This window comes from Raphanus sativus, chromosome 4, assembly GCF_000801105.2.
Source record: "Raphanus sativus cultivar WK10039 chromosome 4, ASM80110v3, whole genome shotgun sequence".
In the NCBI taxonomy this organism is placed as follows: domain Eukaryota; kingdom Viridiplantae; phylum Streptophyta; class Magnoliopsida; order Brassicales; family Brassicaceae; genus Raphanus; species Raphanus sativus.
Window position 1 is genome coordinate 2,169,170 of NC_079514.1, and position 10,665 is coordinate 2,179,834.

The 10,665-nt window shown below is 39.1% G+C and overlaps 3 protein-coding genes across 3 annotated transcripts in view; 2 read left to right on the forward strand and 1 right to left on the reverse strand.

Annotated features, from left to right (window-relative positions):
* The window catches only part of LOC108855734 (uncharacterized), a 57,653-nt gene extending 56,001 nt beyond the window's left edge, over positions 1 to 1,652 (forward strand). Inside the window, exons 2-7 of the mRNA XM_018629618.2 lie at positions 61 to 291; positions 588 to 696; positions 780 to 825; positions 916 to 1,001; positions 1,207 to 1,265; positions 1,364 to 1,652. Coding sequence (XP_018485120.2) covers positions 61 to 291; positions 588 to 696; positions 780 to 825; positions 916 to 1,001; positions 1,207 to 1,265; positions 1,364 to 1,469 — 637 coding nt within the window. The 3' untranslated portion in view covers positions 1,470 to 1,652. The remainder of the gene's footprint in view (positions 1 to 60; positions 292 to 587; positions 697 to 779; positions 826 to 915; positions 1,002 to 1,206; positions 1,266 to 1,363) is intronic.
* Positions 1,574 to 6,232, reverse strand: LOC108855733 (protein arginine N-methyltransferase 1.5). Its single transcript, XM_057006754.1, is given in 23 exon segments — positions 1,574 to 1,826; positions 1,926 to 2,019; positions 2,108 to 2,195; positions 2,292 to 2,397; positions 2,491 to 2,577; positions 2,659 to 2,707; positions 2,850 to 2,953; positions 3,037 to 3,129; positions 3,245 to 3,350; positions 3,427 to 3,461; positions 3,577 to 3,645; positions 3,828 to 3,896; positions 4,019 to 4,054; positions 4,156 to 4,247; positions 4,372 to 4,432; positions 4,616 to 4,702; positions 4,799 to 4,874; positions 4,973 to 5,052; positions 5,266 to 5,319; positions 5,435 to 5,524; positions 5,599 to 5,708; positions 5,787 to 5,904; positions 5,988 to 6,232. Coding segments are annotated over 23 exon segments (1,929 nt in total). The 5' UTR covers positions 6,129 to 6,232; the 3' UTR covers positions 1,574 to 1,742.
* Positions 6,233 to 7,971: 1,739 nt separating this feature from the next.
* LOC108848231 (glucan endo-1,3-beta-glucosidase 5) lies at positions 7,972 to 10,500 on the forward strand. The gene is given in 3 exon segments (XM_018621540.2): positions 7,972 to 8,348; positions 8,351 to 8,660; positions 9,300 to 10,500. Coding segments are annotated over 3 exon segments (1,464 nt in total). The 5' UTR covers positions 7,972 to 8,317; the 3' UTR covers positions 10,423 to 10,500.
* Positions 10,501 to 10,665: the final 165 nt, after the last annotated feature.

A 10,665-nucleotide genomic window follows, 5' to 3' on the forward strand; every position in this document is an offset into this window, starting at 1 on the left:
TCTCTCCTTTTTTCTGTATTAGTGATGTGATTAGGGGAATAGCTCTGTTTTTTTTTTCAGGGAGAGGATCCTTTTGGGTAGTCATGTACGCAGAGCAATGGTAATTTCGAGTTCAAAGCAAGCGAATCTCTCTGCTTCGAGGAAACAGAGAATTCAGCTACAGAGTAATAGAGAAAAAAAGGAGCTTACTTTCACTGAGTTCCTTAAACACCCTTCTGGGATGGAGGCTGTGATCAACGCTAAGGCTTTGCAGAGTTATCAGTTAGTTGATGATGATGAAAATACTTACAGGTTCTTTCTTTAAGCCCTCTTGTTTTCAATCTTCATAGGACACTGCAAGTTTCTCTCTTTTTCAGTTTTAGCAAACTTTTGTTTAGCATAAAGGTTCTTTGATGTGTGTTAGGATCTTCATAGCATTATGTTTATGTGTAGCCTCTTAAATTTTAATGTCTCTCAACGTTTAAGCAGGCAACTGTTAATATCTGTAAGCAGAAGTATCTAAGCTAAAGAGTGTGTGTATCTATATATGGAAATATGCTTTTTTATCTGAGGAAGGGAGATGGTAAAAACTTTGTGTTACAGCGCAGATGTACATTGCCAACAATCCAGTTAATGAGCTTTGAAGTTTCTCCAGTACTGGTTTTGAGGGTCATTCCCACACAGGAAGATTGTACAGTCGAGCTACTTTCCTGCAAGGTTAGACTCATCTTCTGATTCTTATCAAGTTATTATCTATCTCTTTACCGACGTATGTTTTTGGTCTTCTGTCTCCTTTGCAGTTGGAGGGATCAGAGTTATTGGAGAGCCAAAGTGAAAGGTTTTCAGGTAACTACTTTCGTCCTAGTAAGCAAAGCAATTGAAAGAACCACTGCAAATCTGAGGTTTCTAAATGTTTTTCCATTTCTGGTTTTCCAGCGATTATGACAAATTGTATGACTTGGAACATGGAAGATCCCGAGCCATTTTTGGAGGTTGATGTGAGCTTGAAAGTCACTCTTGAGGTGATGTATTTGCATTTCAGTTTTTTTTTGTTTGTTCAAAATATTATTCTCGTGCATTCCTCTGTTATCTGTAGCCTTTGAGAGTGTCATATGCTATTATGGTACTTCTGCAATTCATCATTGTGCTGTGCTATAAACTAGGCTTGTTTTTGTGACTAATTTTTTATATCTGCTGTTCACAAAAAAACCTCTTTGTTCATGGCAGATCTCAACACGACCATTCACTATGCTTCCAGTATCAGCTGTTGAGGCTCCTGGGAATCTGTAAGTAGACATCATTGTTCACTTTACCCCTCCCTCGCCGTTCTTGGCTCCTCCAAATATTAATTGACCATTGTTATATTTCGATATGCCGATGACAGAGTGATGCAGACACTTGTAGATACATTAGTACCCCTTCTGCTTCAGCAATTACTCAAAGATTACGACGAGTGGATTCAAAAGCAGCAACAAAACTTCTTAAGCTAGTCTTGTGTACCAATGTTGTAAACACAGCTTCTTGATCTATTTACCAGTGTATTCAAATCGAAGATACGGGATTAGTTGTTGTGTTTTAGCCATTGACATACGTGTTAAAAGTGCAGAGGTAAAGCTATTACTGATGAAGTAGAAACATTCATAAGGTCAAAAGAGATTTGGTTCACTTGTAAACTTTTGTCTTTTGTTCGACATAAAAACACAGCACAATGAAATTACATCACTTGATCATCAATCCAAGACTCTTCTCAGTATCCTCTGATCCTAAAGGCCGACCCAGTAGGAACGGCCATTGGTGTTGTGCATTGGAGATGGAGTAGGTGAAGACACAGACCATTCATACCAAACCTGAACCCAAACATCATAGGATCAATAATGGTTCTCAAGACTAACAGACAGTTGTCTATAAATACGAGAATCATTGTGGTTTTAACAAAAAAAAATTACCTTCGAGGAACCACAACACCTCCAAAAGTGTACTTCTAATGGGAAATCAGGGTGAACCTCCACAGGCTTCCTCAGTGGGAAAAAGATCGGGAACCTGCCAAAAGGAACATGATATTATATTTGTTTTCTTTTTAAGGAGAGATCAACGGTTTGATGTCATATTTAAAGATTAAAGCCATTACCAGCTGAACATGTTTGGTGTTGCTGTTGTAGGTTCGATCCCGAGATGTACATCTTTATACAGAACGGAATCAAAATAGCCAGCGAATCCTGTTGAGTTATGTATCAGAACAGATTAGTTTCAGATTATTAGGTAAAATGGAGATAATAATTAATATTTTAACTGACAAAAGACTAATCATGTACCATGCACCAAGGCTGATCCAGCGTCGCTTGGTAGATTGAAACTAAGCTTTTTGTAGCGTTGGTTGTTGGCTTTTGTTGAGAGGTTTGGATGAGTAAAGGTGAAAACCTAAGACAGTAGCGATTAAGTAAGATCAAAACAGAAACTTCAAAGAGAATAATATAAACTATTAAGCAACCCTGAAGACAGAGAGAGACTCACAGATTGGGAAGGAGCAAGTGTGGCTACACTATGCAGTTTTACGACATAAGGAGTTTCAAAGTGCGCAAGATCTTTATGAGCCTTAACCTGCCAATTAAGTGTAAAAGACTAAGCCGAACCGAAACTTCTTGTGAAAAAGCGTACACAGCAGAAACTAGAAAGACCTACGTCATTGTAAAGCTTCGAAGCTGTTACAGGTTGTATGAAACTTGTATACCTGAAAAGTAGCGAAGACAATACTCGAGTTAAAGTAACATAAGAAGATATGTAATGTCCTTTAAGATTTCAAAATTGGACTAGCAGCTATTAGAGCATCGTTTTCTTATGAAAATTAGTCTTTAGTAAAGGAGTACACATACGAAGATGGTATTGAAATTCCATCTGGCTTCAGGAACCTCTGGGCTCCATCGAGACACTCAGGAGAGAGTTCATTGTCTCCAAAAGAACCGAGCAGTTCGCTAACCTGAAGAACAGAGGCAAACGAGAATTAGACGAACTTTATAATGTCGGTATGAGTAATAGCTACCAAAGTCTGTGCCTACTGACCAATATATCAGCTTTCTCAGAAGCATTCCAAAAACGCATGTCGCATGATATTATCGTAACGATGCCTTCCCACCCTTCCAGCTTAACCAAGTTCTGAAAGAAAGAATAACAATGCTCTATGAGTTAACTTAAACCTGCTCCGCACATCCTAATGAAACAACGTAAAAACTTAGCCGTGTTTCAATTGACTCGGTTGCTGATAACTCACATGGAGCGTTACAACTGCATTAGGATTCTTCTCGACAGCATAAACTTTCAACTTGCGATTGGTTTCTTCAGCTGCCTGGGATCAAGAAATCAATGAACATTACAGACTAAAAAATGAGTTTCAAATTCTCTTTTGTGATCAGCATGGAGTTGAATCAATACTACCTGCAACGATGCCCTCACAAGGGTCCTCTTCCTGCTCCCACGACCATCAAGACCTACAAACTATGACTTTAGTACTACTGAAGTATTTTAGAAGAACCAAAAATAAAAACATATAAATTAAAAGGCCACATGTAACACAGGAAAGCAAAACATTGACTGGTGACATACAGTGGTTAACTCGGACGCTTTCTCATCAGGGACCCTGTCCACCAAGGCTTTAGCAACTGCCCTTTGATACTAGCAGCACAGAGATGGACAAAAGTTAGGCATGGCATTAAATTCAACCACACAAAATAGTGTTTTAATGATACTGAGTTGAACAAAACATCCATCCATCGGTATCCTCCCTCCTTCTAACCGAAGCAGAAAGAGAAGAAGGGTAGTGCAGCAATAGAGAGAAGGAAATAAAACTAGCATACCTGGATGTATTTAATAGAGTCTCTCTCAAAAGTCTCATAGGTTTGGGCTTCGAGGTTATCCATCAGAGGCTGTGTTTAAAAAACAGTAGAAGCTCTTTACAGTGAGAACAAAAAGCATTTTCATGAAAAAATATTCTGATGAAACATTATGAATAGACAGAAATCGGTGTTACTTATGAAGAGAGACTAACCTGCAGAGGTGCCTGCAAAAAATCCCTGTAGCCAAGCTGTAAAAGGAAAAAGATAACTATCAGAATTGAGTTTGATTCAGCCTGGTTGCATCTGTGGTGATTAAAAAGCACGAACTGAGACAAAGGATCCAAGAGACCTCTATGCGTTCTTGTTCAGGAAGTGGTTCCATTTTCTGAAACAGATAAGCAGCATAGTCCAAATATGACCGCAGGGGGTGCCTCTGTGTACCTGAGAACCAAAGCATTTGAGAACTTATCAATAGAAAACATGGAACGTCTTTGCTTATAAACGATGAAAACAGAGGATAACAGCTAACTGTTAGCGGACAAAAGAAAATACAGAAAAAAATTACCCTCGGTGTTAGAATCAGAAGCCTTTGGAAGGTTGTGAACAGGCTTTCCAGAAACTACAACCTGCAATTACAAGAACAATGATGAAGAATCCTAGAACGAGAGAAATAGATATATGTTTTTTTCTTAATGAAAAGAGGATTCTTATCACAGAATAACAGACTATCAGAAAAACTCAGTACAAAAAGCCAAATCTTGGCACTTAATATTAGTGTTCTACATATTGAAGACTATAGTATATATTACCTGGACAGCATGATCAAAAAATCCTGATATTAGCTTTTGGTGGCGTTTTGACAAGCAAGGATAACCCCGAGCATTTGTTAAGAACGACTGCAAACCCAAATTAGAAGCATTTTGTGAGTAAAAATCGAGTTTATAACGATGTAGTAATGTACTCTCCCATCCAGTAACAATCGAGGCACTTACATCAGTTCTTATTATGGCTGCCCTGACAGACTCTCCCATCCAGCGTCCAAGCGATGTTTCAGGGGGTAGTGTACTCCTATATAAAAAAAAAATACATGGTGTTATGTTTACGGAGGGGGAAATAAACTGAGTCCCACATTAACTAAAAGAAATCAGGAGTCTCTCTCAACTCACATAACATCAAGAGCAACAGACAGCTTACTGTCATGCTCACAAAGAAGACGAAAGGAGTTCCACAGTTCCCAGGAATCAGTCTGCACGGAAGCGAGTATATATTAAAACCACACTGACATAACAAACAAACAAAAAAGGGAGAAGCCAACAAAACAACATGAACTGCTAAGAAAAAATCATTTATAATGTATAGGTTTGTAAGGCCTATAAACACAAGCAGCCTTAAAAATCTGAGACGGCACAAAAATAGGAACAATCTAAAGTGTACATCAACTTTGAGTCAGACGTCTTACCAGACCCTCTGAGGTATCACCATCAGACTTCACCAGCGGAACCCTCAGCCATAACTTCATAGCGGAATGACATTTAAACAAAACAGAAGAAAGTTAGAGATTGATTGAAAGAAAACATTAATCTCAATAAAAACAAACTTGACAGAAAGCAAGAAACTTAGTAAACCACCTGCAAGTTAGTCAGCCCTTGTAAGACCTGGTTCACACATCTGGCATAATTGGCACACGAGGTCCCTTTAGGAGTAGGTAGAAGGCATGCCTGCAAGAAAATAACAAACATTAGCAAGAACCAATTCATCCTCAAGCATCAACAATCAAAAGCATCCTAAGCACCTGTAAGGAGAGATGTGTAGCCCAAGCTATCTCTTGCTTCAATGTGGTCTCTGAATCCATTCGCAAGACCTCATCTTCAGAATCCAAGTCAATCCAAGAACTAATTTTTCCTAAAGAACAAAACATTATTAACCATTAAATCAAAACCCCATCATTCACAAGAGAACATACAGAGGATAGAAACAAACCAACGACATGACTGCTCCACTGAGTAGGCGACAAGACTAAGTCAGAGCCAGAGACTGGTAGAACCTTAGTATCCAAACCCTTTCCTTCCACCAAGCTCGGCCTATACGAAGGGTTCATCTGCGTTCAACAACAACATTCCATTAGAGAGACAAAAAAAACACTGAATCCGAAATTTCTAAAAATCGAAATAAAAAACGAACCAGAGGAGCAAGGACGTAGTCAAACCCGCCGGTGGAGATGTTGAAGGAGAGAAGAGACGGAACATCGTCGGAGAAATCAGTCTCGACGCCGCAGTACCTGGACTCGCTCCTTTCCCATCCTCCTCTCTCTCCGAGCGGCATCTCTTTTTCTCTACTATGGAGCAAGCAAAGGAGTGACGGAATGGCGCAGATGAAAGTGTTGAATGTTTCTTTAGACAGAACCAATGACGAGACGACGACCAAAGACAGAAGGGTTTAATGAAGGGTTTCATTACAGATGTTTCAGTTTATGTTTATTGGGCTTTCTGTTATGCTAATTGTTGGCCCGTTTAAGCCGTGATGACACCAAATAAAATGAATAATTCATAAATTCTTTTTTTTTCCGTCAAATTCATATTAGTATTCAATTTGAGATTTTGCGTTCATATTAAAAATAAAAATAATGCACCGGATTCTATCATATTATAAATCCTTAAAAATTGTTATGTATGTGACTAGAGTCTTTTATAATGGATATGGTTGGATTATATCTGTAGAAATATTATTGTAAAATTTTATTTGTATAATTTTGATTTAGTTTTATCTAATTTAGCCGAAAAAATAAATAAAAAGGAAATATTTATGAATCAACTTTTTGTAGCTAAATAAATAATTATTTATAAAAAGAGTTTTCTACAACAGTCTATTTAATTTTGCTTTACTTTAAAAATAAAAAGTAAAGCATGTTGATTTTTATGGATATAGACAAAAATTAAAACTACATTTGATACAGCAAACACCCATCATCTATATTTCATTCATATATCAAATATCATATCTAGCATTTTTAGACCCAACCATTGCTGTTTTTAAGATGAGTATTGTCATATCTTAGGCCCTTGTGAAGGATTTGACGTTGCTATGTTGACACCCAATAACAACATACATTATTTTGTTTAATGTATATCTGTTTTATGTCTAGAGAAAAGGGAATAAGGATCGCTGGATGCGTTATCCGGTCGGGGAACGATCGTGAATCACACTCAAAAGTAACAATTAATCGACTAAAACTGGGGCACCACACCACTGTATGCTCTCTCTCTGCTACCCCCTCGAGCTTTACCGGTCCTTATCACTTCCCCTTTTCATCTTATTTATTTCCTTGTAATAGTTAGTGGGAGTCCCTAATTAGTGGTTCGTTTCCTAAGTTTAGTCATCCAGCACAATGAATGAGAGTAAATGTTTATTCACCAACCGTTCTGTAACCTGCCGAGTCCCGACCTCTAGCATTCTCGATTCACTATTGTTTTCACTAAGAAAAAGAAAAGAGAAAAGCAAATATTTTTACTTATTTCATAATCTCCTTCAACATTTTTTTTTAATATAATCTCATTCAACTTTTAATTCCAAGAGAATCATGTAACACTGCTCTTCAATCCTTTAAAGATTGTTTTCCTTTACACCTCTGCTTGACCTCATCCACATGCCCTTGCCTCACATCAAAACAATTTCCCTTATTTAGCAGACTTAAATACAAAATACAACCAATAGTCTTTAGATATTTCTCTTTAAATTCATAAATCGACAAATTTGTGGAAACACTGTGGCCTAGTGGTCAAGGTTTAAAGGCTTCTACACCCAGGTCTGGGGTTCGAATCCCAGACAATGCAATTTCTACAGGAGGAAGTCTGGGTTTCAATTCCCGGAGAAGGCGGATTATGCAGGAATATTAGAGAAAAGGTTTACAAGAAATCTTCATAGGGCGACTCAAGGTGATGCAGTCAGGCGTGAATCTTCACAAGACATGTAGTATTGTCGACTGTAATATCGTCTATGTAATGTTTTTCATGATTTGTAATAGCATAATCAAATTTTTAATCTGTATTATTAATAATTTATATACATTGCAGACCAACCAATACCTAGTGGAAACTACAACGTTAAATGTTTCTCTTTTCGCTTTTTATCATTATTTTTAAATTTTCATATTATACTGCTAATTCAATTCGAGATTTATAGTACCAATTAAAGCATTCACACCACCTTTCAGACATTGGGGCAGAACTAAAAAGCCGTTTTAGTTTAATACTCGATTTCTGCAAACGAGGAAAATAACAAAACATTCTCCAGTCTCGTGTACTTCACCGATTTTCAATTTTTAAATCTTCAAACTTCTCCCTTCCCCTTCTCCAAATCCCACCACCATAGATAATTTTGAAAGAAGCAAATAGTATATTGTATTCAAACCAAAGTTTTCGACTTCACTGATTCTAACATCTGAGCTCGTTTTAATAATAAGTTCAGATTTTTCTTTGTTGGGTTATTGGGGGGGGGTTTAGTGTGCGTATACGATGCTGTCCAAAAGTGTTGTTGCTGTCTCTTTCGTATCATTTTGCTATACGGAAACTTGTTCGTCGAAGTTGAAGGAATTGGTGTGAACTGGGGCTCACAGGCAAGCCATCCGCTACCTCCGGCGACGGTGGTTAGGCTTCTCCAGGCTAACGGAATCCGAAAGGTGAAACTTTTCGAGGCCGACACGAAGATTCTCGGAGCACTGAGCCGGTCGGGGATTCAAGTTATGGTCGGAATCCCTAACGACTTGCTCGCTCCTATAGCCGCAAGCGTTGCGGTCGCAGAGAGATGGGTCTCTCAGAACGTCTCTGCTCATGTCTCCTCCAATGGCGTCGATATCAGGTTTGTTCTTGTGCTTATGCCCTAAAGCTTCAATCTTTGGACTTTTGAAACAGTTAAGTGAGTAAAGATAGAAACTTTAAATATATAGTCTTGGTCACTGTGTTGATTTGTGCTTATGCCTAAAGCTTCAATCTTCAGACCTTTTGATTACAGTTTGTGACTTTGTGAGTAAAGATAGAAACTTTGAAGTTCATCTTCTTCCTATGCAAAAGAGGTTGTGGTGACTTGTGCTTATACCTAAAGCTTGAATCTGTAAGACTTTTGAAGACAATCTTCTTGGTCAATGTCTTGACTTGTGCTTATGCTTAAAGCTTCAATCTTTAGACTTTTGACTAAAGTTTGTGAGTAATGATAGAAACTTTGAAGTTTCCTATGCAAAAGAGGTTGTGTTGATTTGTGATTTTGCCTAAAGATTCAATCTTTAGACTTTTGATTAAAGCTTGTGAGTAAAGATAGAAACTTTTAAAAACACTCATGTTCCTTTTTGGTATAATATTCATATTTTTTAAAAAAAAGATACAAGCTTTGAAGATATTCACATTTTATCAAGAAGAATAAAAGATGATAGAAGCATTGAAGATTATCTTGTTCCTATGCATAAGAGGTTGAAGTTACAAACTGTGTTGTGTCTAAACGTAGGTACGTGGCAGTTGGTAACGAGCCATTTCTAAAGGCATTCAACGGAACATTCGAGGACATAACACTCCCTGCCCTCCAGAACATACAATCAGCTCTCATCAAAGCCGGTTTAGCCCCTCAGGTGAAAGTCACGGTCCCTCTCAACGCCGACGTCTACCAAAGCGCCTCTAACCTCCCTTCAGACGGAGACTTCAGGCTCGAGATCCGCGACCTCATGATCAGCATCGTCAAGTTCCTCAGCGACAACCAAGCTCCCTTCACCATCAACATCTACCCTTTCATCAGCCTCTACAACGACCCTCACTTCCCCGTGGAGTTCGCCTTCTTCGACGGCACGGGCGATCCCATTGACGACAACGGGAGGGTCTACGACAACGTCCTCGACGCGAACTACGATACTCTTGTCTGGTCGTTGGAGAAGAACGGGTTTGGTAACTTGTCCATCATCGTCGGTGAAGTTGGTTGGCCTACGGATGGTGATAAGAACGCGAACATGCAGTACGCGAGGCGGTACAACCAAGGGTTCATGAACCGTCAGAGAGCTGGTAGAGGAACGCCTATGAGACCAGGCCCCATGGATGCTTACCTGTTCAGTCTTATAGACGAAGACGCCAAAAGCATCCAGCCAGGGAACTTCGAGAGACACTGGGGGATGTTTTACATCGACGGGCAGCCTAAGTATCAGCTCAGTCTTCTTGGCAACGGTAACGGTCTGGTGCCTGCGAGGGATGTGCGTCATATGGGTAAGAGATGGTGCGTTCTTGCACCGTCGGCTAATCTTGAGGATCCTCAGCTGGGACCTAGTGTTGGATACGCTTGTGATCATGCTGATTGCACTAGTCTCGGGTATGGTTCGTCTTGTGGGGGGATGGATCTGGCGGGGAATGTTTCGTATGCGTTTAATAGTTATTACCAGGTGAGTGATCAGGTGGAGAGTGCGTGTAAGTTCCCTGGGGGTCTTTCTATGATCACTACTAGGGATCCTTCTTTTGGGAGCTGCCGGTTTAAGGTAATGATCAAGTCGGATTCTTCGGGTGGTGAAGCAAGTGTGGGGATGATGGGTTTAACAAGATCAGTGGCAGTGTTGTTACTCTTGTGGATGTGTATGTATACTGTTCTATGATGGTTTTTGATTGTTTGTCGAGGAAACTTTGATTGTTTATTGAGAAATTATTGAAAGAAACATTGAGATTTTTATGTATTACTACTAACTAAGTACTAACTTACCTGTTTGGTCTCTCCACGGAAAGATGCTTGTCAAGTCTCGGGCCTCCGTAACAGTACAACTATGGGCCTTTGTAAGGCCCATTTCTTGAAATATTGACGCTCTTTAAATACTGGTTAGGGTTTGATTTGTAAAAAACGC